We start from the raw sequence: 19,083 nt of genomic DNA, 5'->3' as shown, positions 1-19,083 counted from the left end.
TCCATCTTTCCTTCGTCATTCAATTCCTAGCCTGCGCGCGGCAAGGTTAGGCTGCTACTCCACCTGTGCTTCCCTTGCCTTGCTTGTTTCCTTAGCTCCGATCCCCCGTCCCATAGTGCAGTGCGCCCACAGGCAGCAGCCATGACCCCAATTGAAGGAAGGTTTCAAAGCTGCTTTGGACACTCGCACCTCGTGCAGTTCGGCAGCCTCGCTCAAAGCAACAACTATCGCTGGATCGCCATTAGCTAGGTGCCTAGGTCTATGCTGTGCAGATGGAGATGCCGGCCTTACAAGCACTCTATCATCAGTTACTCATCTTGTACCTAGCTCATTCATGATGAACATAACAGTTTAATTTTTCACACTGGTTTCGATCTTGAACAACATCTCATTTTTGTTGCAGCTTAACTCGCTGGGTGTTTGACCCTCCTACAGCAGAAACGATACATGAATAGTGCTGCTTCATCCCATGTCGTCGTCCCTGCTTGCTGCACTCAAACCACCACCTACCTCTGCTCTGCTCTTCCCTTGGCTCATGTTGTGTTGTGTTTTTTAGATAAGGATGTGATGTGACCACTGAAGCTGCCCAATTCAGAGGGGCAAGAAACCAACTAGAGTCATAGATTGGATTCGTGTCAAGCCACCAGCCACCGAGCGCACTGAAAATTGACACCCTCCGTCTGTCGCTCGGGAAGCCCCGACTGTATTTTAAACAGTTTGCTCTGCTTTCAAACGAATCACATGGCGTACGTATGGCAAGAGAAATCAAATTAAATTACTACTTAGCATATAATTGGGGGCAGGCACTACTATACTATATAAATACTAAGACGAACTATATATATAGTATTGGTGCACAGCTATCGTACTATATCACCATCATCGTCCACATGTTAATAAATCTGCTAACAGAAAAACGTGTTATATCAGGACAGCTTAAAGTGATAGAAAGAAATGCTTCCAAGCGGACGCTACCGTGCTTTCGAATACGACTCGCCCATCATGAAATTCGCCTGGATATTTAATATATAAAAATTGAGTCAGCTAACATACAATTCGCGCCACTCAGTCAGGCCTTTCCTTGGGGAATATTTTTTTTAAAAAAATAAAAAGAGTTGATTTTTGTGCCACCGGCATGTGGCATCTGCAGTTTTATTCATAGTGGAGTGCTGGCCATAAAGTCTCAATATATGTTCCAAACAGGGTATATATCTGTTCCTTTTTTCCTTTTTCATGAGGAAATGTTTCCACTACAGGTTGGTGTTTGCTTCCTTCCTTTCTTTTAATTGTGGACAGGTGCCTGCGTGCGTATTCCATCCATGGCGGCCTTTCAAAGCTTAATTACCTTGCATCATGGCTCACATCATTTATTCTATTCTATACATAAAAATAAAAAAAGCAGCCAGTGCGCCATGGAAAAGCGACGACAGATGTGAGCAGTCCATGACTCCACCAGTTAGTTGTTGGAAAATGCATGAAAAATAAGGAGGGAAAAGACTTTGGTCGAGAGGCAGACATGATACATCGCTCTCGTAGACTCATGCATGTCGCTAAGTCTATGCTTTTCCCTGTACGTGCGTGATTCAAATACATCGGGCGAACTATGCGATCGGGGAAGTGGAAAGAGACCCATGCAATGCAATGCACACAAAAGTGTACGTGTGGAACTGGATACCTAGCAAAGTACAAACAGAGTAGCAATTCCATCATGTGGGTGGTCTAGTTGAATTAGCATTAGATGGCAACGACGACTAATTGAATGTGAAAGCACCTCTTAATTGGTGGTTGAGTTATAGGCCGTCTATATCAGCTGGAGCTAATATAAAGCTCTAGTTAATCTAAATATCTCAAATTATAGCCAGTTCATGATCCAGAAGCTATACCTACTTACGGATCTTAAGCTAGATACTTTCATAAACTTTTATGCCGTTAGTTAATTATGATCGGCATTTACACATGGGCCAACAATAGTATGATTTAACATGCATGTTCTGCGTGCACGATGGAGTATATAGCTAGGCTTCTTGGAAAACGGCATATAAATTTCGATCCTATATATTATTGTATTTGCTTTCCCATTTCTATGGATGTCTACTTTGTTTGTAGACCTACATGTTTTTCATGTGCTACTACTAGTAGTACAATCAAAACCATAATAGCTAGCACTAAGCCATAAAAGATTTGTGCTCTATGCTGGCGGGCCGAGCACCCGCCACCACAGATGCTTTCTGTGCTGGCGGGTGCTTATGTCTCCGTATGTCATACATCCATGCTCTATGATCCATCTTTAACAACCTATAACAACAATTTTATGTTATATTAACTAATTTAATGAGCTATGGGTCGCAATTCTATAAACTAAATTAAATTATGGATGTAGTAACTAATAAGTAGGAAGAAATATAATAAAAAACAACTCTATATTATCCTAAATGAAACTCAATTAAACCATGGATGTAATAATTAATAAGAAGAAGGAAAAAAAATTGAACTCAATTATATATTAATTCAATCAACTTCATTAATTAAAACTATGGATGTAGTAAATAGGAAGAAATATAATAAAAAATAATTCTATATTGCCCTAAATGAGACTCAATTAAACCATGTATGTAATAATTAATAAGAAGAATGAAAAAAAATCAAATTTAATTATATATTAATTCAATCAACTTCATTAATTAAAACTACAGATGTAGTAACTAATAAATAGGAAGAAATATAATAAAAACCAATTTTATATTACCTAAATGAGACTCAATTAAACCACAGATGTAATAATTAATAAGAAGAAGGAAAAAAAATCAAACTCAATTATATATCAATTCAATCAACTTTATTAATTAAAACTATGGATGTATTAATTAATAAGTAGGAAAAATATAATCAAACTTAATTCTATATTATATTAAAATGACAAACATAGCATTGTAATGGTTATAATATGATCATAAATTTTATTAAAAAATAATCCATTTCTAGTTATTTTCTCTCTCTTCCCTCCTCTTTCTTCTAGGTCTAGATCTAAATCTAGATGACAACATAATGAAGTTACAAATGATGGATAGAAGTTGAAAAAGAAGGCTGGAATGGCACAAACTCACCTTATATAGCCACCCCCTCCAAAGAAATCAAGAGTAAAACCTTACCCCTTAGATTTGATGTTTTTGAAGCTTTTCCCGAGCTCCTCTCGGGCAAGCTCCAAATGGAAGGTTGACTGGGGAAGAAGATGCCCGCAGTTATAAATGGGCGAGGTCTGTGCTGGCGGGCGACATAAGCCGACCGCCAGCACAGATGGGGCGCATCTGTGCTGGCGGGTGCTTCCCCGCCGGCCCAATGAAGCTGTGCTTGCGGGTACCAATCACGCCCGCCAGCACGCTAAATTGCCTGTACCAGCATAAATCAAATCTGGCGTAGTGTAGCACATATGTTGAGTTGGGGAGATGCCCTTTGCACGTTGGAATTGACGGCACTAGTCTATATAAATTTCATTCGGCTCGCAAATTAAAGAAATAAAATATGCAAGAACTGTTTGCATGCAGTAGGGCACGATGCATCGTACGTAGTGACTCCGAAAGAGAGGTCCAAAGTGCAATTGAAAAGCGTGGCTGCATTTTCAAATTTCAGTGGCGATGGTTGGGCATGGATGCATGCACCAGCTGTTTTGTTTTAAGAAAAGACCATGATCCACGTATAGAATCGATGGTCAACAATTTTGTATTCGAGTCTGCAAATGAGCAGATATGAATGCTGCATGCCCTGTTCAGTGTTCATTTTTTTTTTCTGTCGATATAGCACATTCATTTTGTGCATCCAAAATGCAGAAAAGAAATTAAGGATGTGGCGATAAGAGGTTGGTAATCTAGGAGGCCACTCTGGCGACTCAAAATCATCTTGACACAAGACACGATACTTTCTTCGGTGGTTCTAGATTAATTCCCATAATTCTAAAAAGCCAAAGCTTGGACGATTGACTTGCTAATGATGGCTGCGCCTAGATAGCTAGCTGTTCCTTGGATTCTCCTAAGGTGACTCTTTGTACGCAGCAGAAACCCATAAAAGTGGTATGGCAAATTGGAAAGGAGCACCGATATGATCTTGTTGTATGCATGAGGCGCGTGCAATCCTGACAAGAATCTATAGCGTGCTCTTTGCTTGCTATAGTACGTAGTAGTAGATACTAGTGGTAGTTAGTGAGTTTTTATGAAGTCATTAGCTAGGTAAAAGCTCCCGGCCGCCAGCGCCAACCCCACCACGTACCACTACTACTACTACGTTAGTTGCAATTTCTTCGATACCGTCATCGCTGCCTGTTTGCATTGCCTTGCTGCCTGCCTATATATACTGCGCGCGGGTCGCTGGAGCCTCCCGTCCCCCTCCAAGAATCCCATCCGATCCATCACCGGCCTGATCACCATCATCGCCATGGGCGTCGGCGGCGGTTCTGGCGATGTTGCGAGGCCGGTGGCGGCGATGGTGCTGGTGCAGGTCATCTTCGCCGGCGTCAACATCTTCTACAAGCTGGCGGTGTGCGACGGCATGGACATGAGGGTGCTCGTCGCCTACCGTTACCTCTTCGCCTCCGCCTTCCTCGCGCCACTCGCATATTTCATCGAGAGGTACAGTACCTTACTACCTTTCATCAGTTCAGCTCATGCCGTCGTCCCTCCCTCCATCACTGCCTCTGCGTGTTGGTTTCTCTTCATTTTCTTCATTGATGTTGGCTAGAGCCATGCATGCATGGCGCCCTCCCTCCTTTTCCCCGCCGCATCATCTTCAATTGTTTATTTCCCGGCACCTGTGTACATGTTGACCCTTCTTTTAGGGGGCATCTAGTCTAGCTACAAGGAGAAAAATAAGCAGCAGGTTAATCATCCACGGCAGCTAATTATTTTGCTCCAGCCGTCGGTTTTCTCTCTCTCTCTCGATCGATTTTCCCTTGCTTAGCTTGTTGGGTCGCTTTTCTTCCATTTTAATTTGCACGTACGCACTAGCCCCTCCCACATATGTGCATGCCAAGCTTAACTGTCTTTCACTGGTGTGGACTGTGGAGTTCATCATGCACCCATGGAGCTTAGTTTAGTTCTACGATCAATCTATCCGTCCTTAAAAGAAAAGCTAGATAGCTTAACTGTCTGTCGTCGTTGGTCAGGTGCAATGTGTGGGGGAGAATTAAAGCAGAGGCATCTCTGTTCGTTATGCATTTGCGTTGTGGCTTTAATTTGATGCTTTCTTTTTTTGCTTCCCCTGATAATCTAATATGATTAACTTAAGGAAGGAGTAATTGGAAATCTGATCGATTTTTTTCAGGAGGAACCGAACCAAGTTGACGTGGAGAGTGGTGGTGCTGTCTTTCATCTGCGGCCTCACCGGGTGGGTTCCCGTCATCTGTCTCCATCTTTTCTTTCTTTCTTTCTTGATGAGTAATAGTAGCACTCGATCTACTAGTTGAGTTGCCGAGTTGGTTTGGCAACAGCTATAGCCGCAATAGGAAGGAAGCAGAAGCAGCAGCAGAGCTGCGATCTCTTCCTTTACTTTCTTGAGGAAATTGGCTGTGCGATAGCCGGATAGACAGGCGGCCGCTTTTGAATGTGCGTGATGAGATCTGATCCAGGCCGATCACATGTGGTCGTCCACACATACAAGCAAGCAATTCAGCAGCACATACAGTGACATGTACTATCACCAGAATATGTCACGAGGTGCTTGCCGGAGCAACCAAACCACTCTTAGCTTTCCCGGGAAAGCAGGTTGCCGGGCGGTATAAACCACACCATCATCTACTACTTGACTTGTTGTTCGTTCTTGGCCTGCAATGCAACCTCTCTGATAGCTAGATACACTTGCATTGAATTCTTCAGCTACTCACTCACATGCTCCGTGCTCCATGGATGATCGATTCAGTAGCGAGTGTCGTGGTTGACTCGTCCTCAGCTACAGCTACAGCAACTCTCGTGTTCGCTGCGCCGCCCGCATTTATGCATGCTATGTCTCCATTCATGTTTAATTTGTTTGCACTCCCCAGATGATCGAGATGGGAATGCTCACCTGCTGTCTAGCTCGTTTTGGAGCCGGGATCTCGATTGCTATTCTACAGCTTCTATTCTATACTGACATGCCATGATGCCAGCTGCTGCTGCTGCTGCTTGCACATCTCTAGACGACGATTGGCTTTTAATTACTACCTACTAGGCTGCTATACTGTAATAACGTGACCAGCTGCAGAGCCTGAACGCAATGCTCTCCTCTGCTGCATGAACCTGCAGGGGCTCGCTAGCGCAGAACCTGTACATCTCCGGCATGAAGCTCACCTCCGCCACCTTCGCCTCCGCCACCACCAACCTCATCCCCGCCGCCACCTTCGTCCTCGCCCTCATCTTCCGCTACGAGCGCCTCGCCATCCGCACCTTCTCCGGCCAGGCCAAGCTCGCCGGCACCCTGCTCGGCGTAGGCGGGGCCATGCTGCTCACCTTCTACAAGGGCGCCGACGTCACGCCATGGCACAGCAGCGTCAACCTCGTCGCACACCAACACCGGCAGCAGCTGGAGGTCGTCGCCGAGGCCACCAACCGCGTCATGGGGTCGCTGCTGTGCATCAGCAGCTGCTTCTTCTACGCCATCTGGCTCATCCTGCAGGCCAAGCTCAGCAAAGAGTACCCCTTCCACTACTCCAGCACCGCGCTCATGTGTGCCATGAGCACGCTGCAGTCCGTCGCCTTCGCGCTCTGCTACGACAGGGACCCCGGGCAGTGGCGCCTCGGCTTCGACGTCCGCCTCCTCTCCGTCGTCTACTCGGGCGTCCTCGCCTCGGGCGTCATGCTCGTCGTGCTGTCCTGGTGCGTCAAGCGCCGCGGCCCTCTGTTCGCTTCCGTCTTCAACCCGCTGATGCTGCTGGTCGTTGCCGTCCTCAGCTCCCTGCTCCTGGGCGAGAAGCTGCACCTCGGCAGCGCGCTCGGCGCAGTGCTCATCGTCATGGGCCTCTACGCCGTGCTCTGGGGCAAGGGACGAGAGACTGAGCTGGCCGCCAAGGTCGCCGAGCTGCCAACCGACGACGACGACGTCGACGACAGGCGGCGCATCGACGTGGTCGTGCAACTCCCCACCGCCATGAGCTGCCTGCCGCCGCACACAATCCATTCCTCCGATCACCAGGCCAACACCGACTCTCACTCTCAGCCGGAGGAGGACCAGCTGCAGCGATCCACGACGAGATGAACATGCATGCATGTACAACAGCAGTACAGCACAATATGAATTCCGTCCGTGTGCTGTGTATGAATATCAACGCAAGATGAATGCGTGGAGATGCAGATCGAAGCGGCCTTGTTGCCAGATATAGAATTAGTCAATTCACCCGATGATGGGTTGTGGATCTGGATCGGACCTAAATCCAACCGAACCAGATAGACATTGAATTAGTCTCTCTGGGGAGAAACAAAAACCCTGCATGCCCAGCTCTCACTCTCGCACTCGAATCGAAGGATCATTAGTAACAAAAAACAATGAACTGATTTCCTGTGACATGCATCAACTGCTGATTCAGATAGGGGAGATCGAATTATTAACAAGGATCCGTGGGGAGGAAAGGAAAGGACATGTCATCGGGCCGTTCGTGCCAAATTCTAAACCAGAGTGAATTTGACGGGGGCTCCTAGGATGTGAACTTCCAGCACAACACCGGCCCATCCTCCCTTTCATCTTCTTCCCCCGCCCACCTCTCACCCCTCCGCAAGCTTCTCCTCCCGACGGCGGCGGCGCGTCACGAAGAAGATGACGGCCGTGAATCTCCAATACTGGAAGGTTATGGATAGGTTTTTCGGAATTTGACCGCCAGCAAAGCAGTAGCCCATCACCAAATTATAAAGTTGGGCTGTTTTCGGCCCATTAGAACAATAGGCTGACGGGCTTCAATTGCAACTTGAAGCCGGCCTGCCTGTCTGTCTGTCCAAAACTCCCAACCGCTGCTTGTTCGTCGATGCATAAATGCATTGCATTGCATGTCCGCTGTCCGTCCGGTACGGTCATTTTAATTTTATTTTTTTTGATAAAAAGGAGTGTCACGAGTAGAACTTTCAGCAGTTAAACGCCTGGACATACTGCTCGCAGTATAAAAGAACGTTTTACTACCCTCAACTGTTGACTAAGTTCAGTTTCGTAGCTTCATCTATAAAGCAGATCGCCTTTACACCGTCAAGTATCGAAAGCCGTTCAGTTTTCAAAATATCTTGGTCAAACCAAACAGGATGTGATTTTGAGTGACATATATAGCGCGACCATGTATACAGACGTCGACGTACGCTCTCCGGCTCTGCAACTAATTATTAAGTGTTATGACGAAGCGAAACCAAACGGGGTTTTAACTAAGACTTTTACTCATCAATCGATTGAGATCTTCCTCATCTACCAGTCACCCAAATTTCTACTAGAGATTGAATGGAGATAGGATTCAGAGTTAGGTTTGGAGGTTTGGGGGCTTATTCAAGTGCCTGGCTGTAGAGGAAGCTCTTGGGCGGTTCGCCAGCCGGCGGTGGAGACGGTAGAGACGACGGGAAGCGGAGGCCGCGAAGGTATCGCTGGAGCCGGGCGGTGGAGGTGGTAGGGGCGTGGAGGGCCAACTAGTTAATGGCGGTAGCGGTTGTAGGCGGCAGCGGAGGTGGCAATTCGTCGCCGGAGCCGAGCAGGGAGGCAAAGGTTGTGGGGAAAGAGCGGAGACGGCAGCATCAGCTCGCTTTCTGCGTCGAGCCAGGGAACGGGGAAGAGAAGATAAGCAAGAAAGAGAGAATACGAAGGACATGCATCTGGATCGTTGGATCTCGATCCAATAGGCGAAAACGTTGATGGATAGAAAAACAAAATCTCAGTCGGTTGAAAAGGAGACATATTCACTAACTAATCAACACCGCCTGAGCACTGCAATTCTGCAAATCGATCGACGTGCTAGTCTGGATACCGTGGATGGTTTCTGTTTGCGGTGCTCGTTTCCGGGCTGTATGTGTCCATATCATTCGTTTCCGGGCTGTCAAACGTTTCTGACCCAAATTATTAACATGCATTTAGTTGTTGGTGACCTAATTTTCTAGTAGCGTAACGACAGAGATCGATCATTGTTGTCGTCACACCCTAGATTTCTCAGATCAATATATATAGCATACTGTACTGCATGCCCGGTTCACTACTGAAATACTGTACTGCATGCCCGGTTCACTACTGAAAAACTAAACATTAGTACTAGCCCTTAGTACCGGTTGGTTTTTACTCTAACTTCAAAATCCCCGCTCTAGTCATTGTGCGATGTCTTAACTCCTATTCGAATTTGTATCATGCAGGATGGAGATTTAAACTTGCCGGAGGAAAGGATCTTCATGGACCCGGACATTATAAACGAGTCAACTGTAAGAGATAGACCGAATCGAACCTTGAAGTTCCTAGACAACCAACATTACAAGAAGTACATACTTCTTCCCATTTCTTTTCTTTTTCGAACTAGCAGTTAAACATAAGATTAACTAGTTTTGGCTATGCATATATGTACAACTTCCACTGGATACTCCTTGTTATCGTGATTGATCCAAGCGCGGTCTATATCATGGACTCTTCGAGAAAATCAAGAGATCAATACAAAGCATGGGCTCGCTTCCGTCGACATCACGCAGGTGAATTCAAGGAGAAACTCGATTTCATGCTTGAATTCCCAGTATGTGTTGAATTTCCACATCTCGTGACACTTCCTGAACACAATAAATATTTCATAACTTCTTTTGCCATATACATAGTGTTTAAGATAGAATCCAGGGAATGATTTATGCGGATACTACGTATGTAAGTTCATACATGGCTTTGTAGGTCCCAAGCGTATAACCGACCACAAATTTAAAGTATGTATACAAATTTCTTAACAATAAATTAGTTCTAATTGTGCAGACCTATTGATCTACTATATAATAACTTTTGTCAATGACACATATGAAAGACATGAAGGAAGCACTCATCGAGACGGAAAAAATCAGGGCAATTCAAGAACAACTCAGTGGATTTCTTCTGAACGAGGTAGTAAATCCAGCGGGGGAGTTCCATAATGATGGATCAAATTTGCATCACCGTCAGGACTCAGGTTCAGAATAGTTGATCCAAATGTTGAACTTCAAGTGTTGACACAATGTTATACTATTCATAAATGTGTATGCAGAAAATGTCTATATATAATATTATCTCAAATGTAATATTATAGATCAAATACAACTTTATATATATTAGCGTATCAGAACTAAATATATGTAAAGGAAATAAATACGAAATACTAATATAGAATAAAGAAGCGGAAAAGAAAATGAGAAAAGAAATAGAAAAGAAAAAGGACCTTAGTACCGGTAGATTAGGATCCGGTACTGAAGGCGCTTTCCTTAGCAATGGTTAGTGCCAGTGCAAGCATAGATCATAGCATATCTTAATTGAATTCCCTCCTCTGAACATTATCCGCAAACCAAATTCAACGGCTTAATTGCTTGTACACCCCGAAGATGAAGAGCACATGGGTTTCCATTTCGTTCTAAAGGGAGCCGGCCGGGTAGTGCTTATCATCAGGAGCTCAATCCGGGGCACAAATCTAGCTGTACAATTTCTGAAACACGATAAGGAGATAAAGCTGTCATTTTCATTCATTCTAACCGAAAGAAATTTTTGATCCAAATGTTAAAGTTTAGTGTCATTTTCATACTCGAAAGCATGCATTATTTCCTTCGTTTAAACTACCCACGCAAGTACGTACACACTGTTAGCCGTAGCCCATAGGAATTGATGAAATATTATTATATTTAGAAAAAGGAGAAATGGGGATCAGGTTTATCTGGTAAACGGAGAAATTTACCTGTCTCCTCTCCTGCGTATATAACATTATTAATCCAAAAGTGTGGCATCCGATCCTACTGAATTACTGAAATCATTTAATAGGTAAAAAGCACAGCTTTCCTAGCTTTTTGCCCGGCCGGACTAAAGTAACACACTGCACAGCTTAAATAAACACTAACAGTAGTGTACACAAACACAAACTGGCATCGGATACTATCCTACCATGCATACACATAAAGCAATAGAGATAAACAAAGGAAAAGGAAACGTAGATCCCAAGATGAAATATAAAATATAATGATCAGTATCCAACGAAAACACGCACATACAGGGAGAGTACACTATATAGCCAGCCATAGAATAGTTTATTCTATGGCCAGCCCATCCAACATCCTAATAGTTACAATTTCAGACAACAATGTAGTCGACTTACTAGAATTGATATATCCATTCGTAATTTACTATAAATCGATTGCAACATAATTTGGATTGGAAGTTACACGCTAAATAATTATGGTAACTCCTAGTTCAAATTATGGTACAATCGATTTATAGTAAATTATGACATATAAGAATGGGCATATCATTCTAGTAAGTCAACTACATTGTTGTCTGAAACCATTCAAGTTATTTGACCCATCCTAGTGCGTTGGATGGGTTGGCCACAAAATAAGCTATTCTATGGTCGGCATACTCCACACACACATATATGTATGTGTATATGATGATGATGATATTCTTGGCACTTAGATTGTATGCCATCTCATGCCGTTTGATTATTCATCTATAATGGATGGATGCTACATACGACTACACCTTCCAATCAGTAGTGGGTTCGCTTTAGTTAGTATTTCCAACGTGTAGCGTGCATGCTGACACCTACAGACGGGTAGTAGCGGTGATAAGAATGCAATGCATGTTGGAGTGGAGACCTTTTCGATCAATGTTATCTGTAGGGCCATCTTCACTCTGAATCACTCGTGTGCCTCTCAATTAAACTTTCTTCAGTGTGCCGGCCACAGATCCCTATCGTGTCCAACTTTGCACCGGCAGCTAGCAGCACTAATGAAACAATAGCAATTCCTTCCTAGCTAGTGTACATACGTTGATATCCGCTGCTTATATATTGCCAACATTAGTTTTACTCGTGCAGACTTAGCTTTATTAGGTTCCTAAAAAATGCTCACAACCTTTTTTTTCCAATAAAGAAAAAAATTACTGAACATGACTAGGTAGTACATGAGATCGAGCGAGAGGCAACCTGTCTGCACTTGATGATGACAACAACCACATTTGGTTTGCTTGGACCGTTTGGTTTGATGTAACAATCAACAGTTGGGTGATGCTTTGCTTGTGCCTGATCAGCCTTGTGCATGCAGGCATGTGATAGTTATTGTGACGGATCGTCCTTAATACTAAATACTAAGCATGATGCATCTATCTGATTAGTAGTACAAAATTAAACAAACAAACAAGAGCGGCCACATACACATATATGGAGCTGCTAATCTTAACACCATCGAACTTTAAAAAAAAAGGTGATATATGATGTCCTTTCGTCTTGCATGTAAGCAAGTGATTATATTATGCCGTGTTCGTTGGCGATATGATTATTGACCATCTTCCGATAAGCATGAACGTGCCTGCGACTGGGACAAAAATATCTACCAAAGATATTATCGTCCTCTTTCTCCTTGCATGGTGGATCGATGTGTAAAAAGGTTGCCTTTTGTGGCGTTGTAATGACTTTTGCTTTCTAATCCTCGATCTTAATGTGATGGATACGCACACTCAGCAGCAGCTGCTGTAGCCATTTTTGTCAGTCAGGGTGAGGCACACCTTTCTGCTATGTTCCTGTGATGCATATGCATTGCACTTTGGCAGAGCCATGCCCCTCCCCTACTGGGGCTGATCAATGGGAATGAAGAAATTAATGTTTTAGGCTGATTGCCTTGCCTGCCAGAGTTCCTTGTGGCCATCATCTCTGTCTCCTTCCTGCATCACACTGTTGCTCAACAGAGCCACTACAAGGCTAGTAAAAAGTGGAGGAAGTAAAGGCCGAGTATATATACAAGCACAGTAGGATGAGTAACAACACTGTTGATTACTAATTTATGCTATCTTCGTTTTTTGGGAGAACGAGGCATAAGCACCTCTCTTTCGGTCAATTCAGGCAATGCATCCTCCACTGAAAAATATCAGAAGGATTCAAGTCACAAGGTGGAGTGCTGTCACTTGTCATGAGCTAACGTTCCAACCATTGAAACGAATGCAGTGGTGTACCAGTTCAGCTTACGAATAGCAGCAGATAGTTACAGATAACTGCATGCCTTGCCCGCTCGCAATTGCAGCAACTTGCCGTCAGGTTCTCTCTCCATTGGCAAAAAAATTCTGAATTTCCCACCATTTTTACCTCTGGAACTCTGGATGGACCAGCCGGTAGGAAAACTGCCAAAGATGTTGTCATGGTCTCATCATTAGCAACATGATTCCATTCAAGATGGCGCTCAAGTAGTGGAGTCGGAGTTTCAGTGCAAGATGAGAGCTGTCTGGATTCAGTAGGGCAGGCAGGATTCATGAGCAGCCTTGGGCTTTCCAGATATTTATCTACATCCCTCTCCATACTGTCGAGTGCTCTCCACATCGGATTATGCTCTGCAAAGTGTATGAGACACTTTACTGGAAAGCGGATTCTCTTTTGTTTTCTTTCGCGCCCGTCGTGTGTTTGCTCCGCTTGCCGCTCTTCCCAGAAAAGTCAGTCATACAAATGCAACAGGTCTGGTCTAGTCTATAGAGCAAATCCTCCTTCCTTCCTAATGTACAGTTAACGGGATGTCCAATTGCATCAAGATTGACTCGTAGCAGCCTAGCGTATGCTCAGAGTCATACATGTACCGATACAATTATTCATTGCATACTCGTACAGTGATGGATCAGCTGTTTACCCCGCTTTTGTTTTGTCCGGGATTTGCCCACCCCACTCCAGCATAAGATAAGTTTCTATCCTCTCCGTAATGATGGCAGCCTCAAGAAGCCAAGGATTTCTATGCAGAGATTAGGGTAAAACAATGAAAAAGGAAATGGAACCTAATGATCTTACTAGAAAAAAGAAAGTGGGGATTATACTGGGTGAATTAAAAGAAGGGGGGAAAAAACTGAAACCTGAAACCAAACTGAAAGGAGAGCAACGTGGCGGGGCCCCCTCCTCTCTCATCACACGATTTTGTCCTCTCCTCTCCTCACCCATCTCGTTTTCATCCTACTCCTACCCTCGCCTCGCCCCTCCCTTCCCCTTAAATCCGATCGACAGCTCCTGCTGGCATCCCACTCGCGTTGTTTCCACCCACCTTCACGCGCACTCCCAACCACTAATAGAGCCCATCATCACCACACGCGCATGCGCACGCAGAGGGATAGATCAACCAACTTCCCTTCTTGCGACCCAGCAATTGCAAGTGTTCTTCCTTCTCGTTTTCGGTTCAAAGACTGCATCTTTTGAGGGTTCTTGTTTGGGGAGCAGCCGGATTTATTTCAGGAGGTTTCGATTTGCGGTGCTGCCATTGGCCGTTCGATTTTGCGTGTCGGTGGTAAGAAAACTCTCTCATATCACGCCCTTCGCTAAGTCTTCAATGTTTATTACTTCTAAATTATCAAGTGCCCGCAGGAAAGGCTGGACGAATTCCAGTTCTTAGGCCCTACGGTGCTGATTTGCTGGATTGACGCTTTGTTTCGTAATGTTGCGTTTCTTTGCTTCATTTGGCCAAAGCTGTCTCCTTTGCAGTCTGAGGAGTACTATGTAGGCAGACATTTTTATTCTTATTATTCACCGTTCCTCAGACTGCAACAAAGCCCTCCCTTGTCTGCCTTAAATATATACTACATACTAACACGAGGCCTATATAACATAGTACTGGTTAATCCGCAGCTTGCAAATTAAGGCTTGGAACCAAATAAAAAAGGTTAATTTTGCTGACTGCGTGGTTGTTTTCTATAACTAGATCTAATAAAAGTGTTCTGTTGGCCTTTCCCCATCGGAGAGGTTGTGCCCTCAAATCCCAATGGTGATCTTTGTATGAAGTACACGACAAGAACAATTAATTATATGATAGTCCAACGGCCCTAGGCAAACCTCTAGATTATTCAAGTTGGTATGGAATACTCTAGAGTGAGGCATCACATGATTGTTGGTGACGCACTCCAATTTCACTGAATTATCATTGAATCTAAGGGCAGGATATGTAATACATGCCAATATTTATGAAGGTGGTGGCTTTGACTTTTTGATTGCCTCTGCTCGTCCCCACCATATATCCTTTTTTGCCATTTTCTGATACATTAAGAAATTTCACCCCGAATAGGAACAGGACGTAAGAGAACTTATAACCTATCTCTTGTGCTGTATAATGTTCACAGCACTACTTGTGTGCTTATTTTAGGAGATTGTGATACTCATGCTACTTGTGAGTTTCAGCTTGCGCGTTTCTATTTGTGGGCATTGAGTGGGTGTTGCCTCTTGTTATTTCAGACGTGCACCTAACCTGGAGATGTCATTCCGGAGTATGGTTCGTGATTTAAGAGAAAGCTTTGGGAATATATCAAGGCGGAACTTTGAGGTGAGAATTCATCACAGAGGGAAGTCTCTTGGATCTTCAAGTGACCTGCAAGACAGGCCTGTGGTAATTCAGCAAAGCAGATGGGCTAGCCTACCTCCTGAGTTACTCCGCGATGTGATGAAAAGGTTGGAGGAAGATGAGAGTAGCTGGCCATCCCGCAAGGATGTTGTTTCTTGTGCCTCTGTTTGTACAACATGGAGGGATATGTGTAAAGATATAGTGAGAAGTCCAGAAATTTGTGCGAAGCTCACATTTCCAGTATCTCTTAAGCAGGTAATGAGTAGCTTTAGTATCTCTGAATGCACCCTGCCATTCATGAATTCTCTCATATCGCCTAATATTAGTGTTCAGGTTTGCAGTATCTATTCAGATTTATTGCCTAATATTAGTATCTATTCAGTACCACTTGGGTTCAGGTTATTCAGATTTATTGCTGAATTAACAAGGAAACCTGAACCCAAGTATTCTATTTAGGTTTGCCTCTATAATTTGGTAATAGTTTTGAGATATGCTGTTTCGTCTATAATTTGCTTATTTGGTTTTTTGTTGCTCAGCCTGGACCCCGGGATGGAGTAATCCAATGTTTCATAAAAAGGGACAAATCAAAACTAACGTACCGTCTCTACTTGTGCCTTAGCTCTGGTAAGTGTCAAGCTTTTGTCTTCGCATTAGAAAATCAAAGTCAATAGTTTTTTGTTTGTTTCTTGAGACTCCTGTTTGTACCTTCAATTTTTTATTTTGTGCTTGAAGGTGAACCATGGGTCATTTTCAGTATGTTGGAAAAAAAATTTCCTCTATTTTTTGTCTGACCTGAACCGTAAAATCAGGACGTGATTAGAACCTTTTGTGAACTAGTACGGCACTACTTTTTATTACAACTTCATGTAAGGGGGAAAAGAATGTGTGGTGCAAAATTTCAAATTCAAGTACAGACCGAAGCATCTAAATTAGTGGTTCGACAGTTTTCCAAAAATAAATCAATAGTAGTTTAATAGAATTAGACTTCTGTCACTTTCTACATTAGTCATGTTGGGACTATTGCTCTTGTGCCTTCCACACCTCCGCTTAGGGATTCAAAATGATGTGGTTCATGTGATGTGAACATAGTTTGGTTTCGGATGACCAACTTGTCATGCTTCACCGCTTAAATGGTGCTGTTTCATCTTGGCCAAACTCCCTGGATTAACTATTCATGCATATCTTTTCCGTTCCACCATATAATAGTAATACACTGTGCCTGTGATTGGTCCTTGTTTTCTTTCAGCTAAAAGTTATGCTGCTCCAGTCAATTACATGAAAACTGATTTATAGGTTTTACTTGAGGTTGCCTGTACCTGCCTTCATTCTCAATGACAGTGTAAAAAACATATTTGGCGGAAAGATTCTAAGTTACATTAAAATCCTATATTAAGAACAAAATAGAATGGCTTGATCATTTCTGCTTGATCTTGTAGCTGTGCTTGATGAGAACGGGAAGTTCCTACTCGCTGCCAAAAGGAGCCGGAGGACGACGCACACGGACTATGCCATTTCTATGGATTCAAAAAATTTCTCTCGATCGAGTACTGGCTACATTGGGAAGCTGAGGTGAATTTTCCCTGGCAATAATCTATGTCCTTTGTGTGAATTTGATTAGTGAATGAAACCTGACATAAATTTATGGCGTTGCAGGTCAAATTTCCTTGGAACCAAATTTATCATTTACGACACGCAGCCTCCATACAACGCTGGGAGACTTTGCTCTCAGGAACGGGCCCCCAGCCGTCGGTTCTCTTCCAGGAAAGTCTCACCGAAAGTTCCAATCGGTAGCTACCCCATTGCACAGGTGAACTATGAGCTGAATGTGCTCGGCACCCGGGGGCCAAGGCGGATGCAGTGCACTATGCAATCCATCCCAGAATCAGCAGTAGAGCCTGGCGGTGTTGTGCCTGGGCAACCGAAAGAGCTCCTCCCGAGGTTATTCGACGAGTCCTTCCGCAGCACAGCAACTTCTCTCTCCAAGTACTCCATCGCAGATAGCTCCATGGACTTGAGCAGTTGTCGGTACTCGGAGTTTGGCGGAGGAAATCAGCAAGGCGACGACAACGATGCAGACAAGGAGAGGCCCCTGGTTCTGCGCAACAAGGCGCCGAGGTGGCACGAGCAGCTGCAATGCTGGTGCCTCAACTTCCGTGGGCGTGTGACGGTGGCATCAGTCAAGAACTTCCAGCTGATAGCTTGTGTGGCACAGGCAGCCGCAGCAAGGGCTTCGGCACCTCCTGGACAGACGCAGCCCCAGGCGTCGTCAAGCCACGACACGGTGATCTTGCAATTCGGCAAAGTTGCAAGGGATATGTTCACCATGGACTACCGGTACCCGCTGTCGGCCTTCCAGGCCTTCGCCATATGTTTGACCAGCTTTGACACGAAGCTGGCCTGTGAATAGATGAATAGACGGGGTTAGCATAGCAGCGATTAGAGCAGGTAGATGTCTGGATGTGATAAGCAGGGCGTTCAAGTCTGAGCACAGGTAGTAGCTGTTGATTCAAGTCTTGTTTTGTGAGGTGTGCTTCTGAAACCTGAAAATGAAATGGCTTTAAAGTCCAAATGGGAAGCGATCAACATGAGAAGAAGTGTTAGAGTTGTAATGGTAAGCTTGTTGACCTTTTCATTTGGTGCTGCCTGCTGGGTATGCAGTGTCGCGAGATCGATTGCGCTGAAAAGTCAGGAAATCCGGTTGGGGTTTCTGCTAGTAGTAGATGAAGATTGGTAGGGGTTTTCGTCATCATGATGTAGACTAGTGCTGGTCCATACCATTAATAACAACTTGATACAGCGACTGATGCTGATGCTGATGGGGTTAGTTTTGATGATTATTGCGTAAGCAAGCAACAAGAATTGGTCTAATCCTAATCCTGATCCTGATGGACGACCCTCCGCAGCAGTCAGAATTCGGTCTCATGGGTGAGCAATGCCAGATGCATAAACTTTTAAACAATTCGTTGGGTTCAAAGCAATAAACAAATCAGCCAGCTGACCATACAAATTAAATTCGGCTGCCTGCGATTAGCTTGGATACTATATATATATTGCTGTATTATTGTTGATGTCTTGTCGTGTTCCAATCCAACGCAACACAACTCAAATTAAAGCTGATTTCTAGACTAAACAAAACTGGATTACCTGCAGCCAAAGGAAGAAGAAGGATGATCTTCTTCAGGCATGGAGATTGGACAATAACCGGCACGTGCTGTATTCGCCTGCCAGTGCCTGACGACCATTCCAGATCAATGTTCACGTGACTTTGACCTCTTCTCTATTTGGCTTTGCATGGCATGCCAGCGTGTCCTCGCTGCAACGCAAGGCAAGGGCCACCAGCACACGCAGCAGCTCCATGTGTGGCTGGCTGGTGACATATTTTAGGTTCTCGAATGCGTAATAGCCCAGTAAATATTTGATATCTAGAAAAGACATCACATTTGTTATTTATCTCCTTTTTTTCCTCTTAACATCGCATCCTCCATCCTCTTGCCATCCCCCATTCCCAGCACTCGCTTTTAGACCACCATTGTTTTCTAGACGGCAGCTGGCGAAGAGATCCCTAATCGTTCTGGTGCTCCTACAAGGATACAGGGACATATTTTTG

The 19,083-nt window shown here is 44.2% G+C and overlaps 2 protein-coding genes across 3 annotated transcripts; both read left to right on the top strand.

Annotated features, from left to right (window-relative positions):
• Positions 1–4,348: 4,348 nt before the first annotated feature.
• On the top strand, positions 4,349–7,358 carry LOC101766189 (WAT1-related protein At1g25270). 2 transcript variants are annotated; one of them, XM_012844674.2, is made up of 4 exons: positions 4,349–4,619; positions 5,311–5,373; positions 6,267–6,836; positions 6,912–7,358. In XM_012844674.2, the coding sequence occupies exons 1-4, from the start codon at positions 4,426–4,428 to the stop codon at positions 7,213–7,215; spliced, it is 1,131 nt and encodes a 376-aa protein (XP_012700128.1). In that variant the 5' UTR covers positions 4,349–4,425; the 3' UTR covers positions 7,216–7,358. The 2 variants fall into 2 exon arrangements, with proteins under 2 accessions (XP_012700128.1, XP_004959978.1); XM_004959921.2 differs by having other exon boundaries at positions 4,351–4,619; positions 6,267–7,358.
• Positions 7,359–14,137: 6,779 nt separating this feature from the next.
• LOC101765769 (tubby-like F-box protein 7) lies at positions 14,138–18,292 on the top strand. The gene is made up of 5 exons (XM_004959920.3): positions 14,138–14,432; positions 15,371–15,731; positions 16,013–16,100; positions 16,913–17,045; positions 17,130–18,292. Exons 2-5 carry the CDS (start codon positions 15,390–15,392, stop codon positions 17,881–17,883), a joined length of 1,317 nt encoding a protein of 438 aa, XP_004959977.1. The 5' UTR covers positions 14,138–14,432; positions 15,371–15,389; the 3' UTR covers positions 17,884–18,292.
• The last annotated feature ends 791 nt before the right edge of the window (positions 18,293–19,083 follow it).

The sequence above is a fragment of the Setaria italica genome, chromosome III (genome assembly GCF_000263155.2).
Source record: "Setaria italica strain Yugu1 chromosome III, Setaria_italica_v2.0, whole genome shotgun sequence".
Taxonomy (NCBI): domain Eukaryota; kingdom Viridiplantae; phylum Streptophyta; class Magnoliopsida; order Poales; family Poaceae; genus Setaria; species Setaria italica.
This window is presented reverse-complemented; position numbering and strand designations above follow the sequence as displayed.

Coding starts and splice junctions, on each gene's coding strand:
- LOC101766189 (XM_004959921.2), top strand. CDS start 4,426: ATGGGCGTCGGCGGCGGTTCTGGCGATGTTGCGAGGCCGGTGGCGGCG. Junction 4,620..5,310: donor CTCGCATATTTCATCGAGAG/GTACAGTACCTT, acceptor GATTTTTTTCAG/GAGGAACCGAACCAAGTTGA. Junction 5,374..6,266: donor TTCATCTGCGGCCTCACCGG/GTGGGTTCCCGT, acceptor ATGAACCTGCAG/GGGCTCGCTAGCGCAGAACC.
- LOC101765769 (XM_004959920.3), top strand. CDS start 15,390: ATGTCATTCCGGAGTATGGTTCGTGATTTAAGAGAAAGCTTTGGGAAT. Junction 15,732..16,012: donor TTCCAGTATCTCTTAAGCAG/GTAATGAGTAGC, acceptor TTTGTTGCTCAG/CCTGGACCCCGGGATGGAGT. Junction 16,101..16,912: donor CTACTTGTGCCTTAGCTCTG/GTAAGTGTCAAG, acceptor TTGATCTTGTAG/CTGTGCTTGATGAGAACGGG.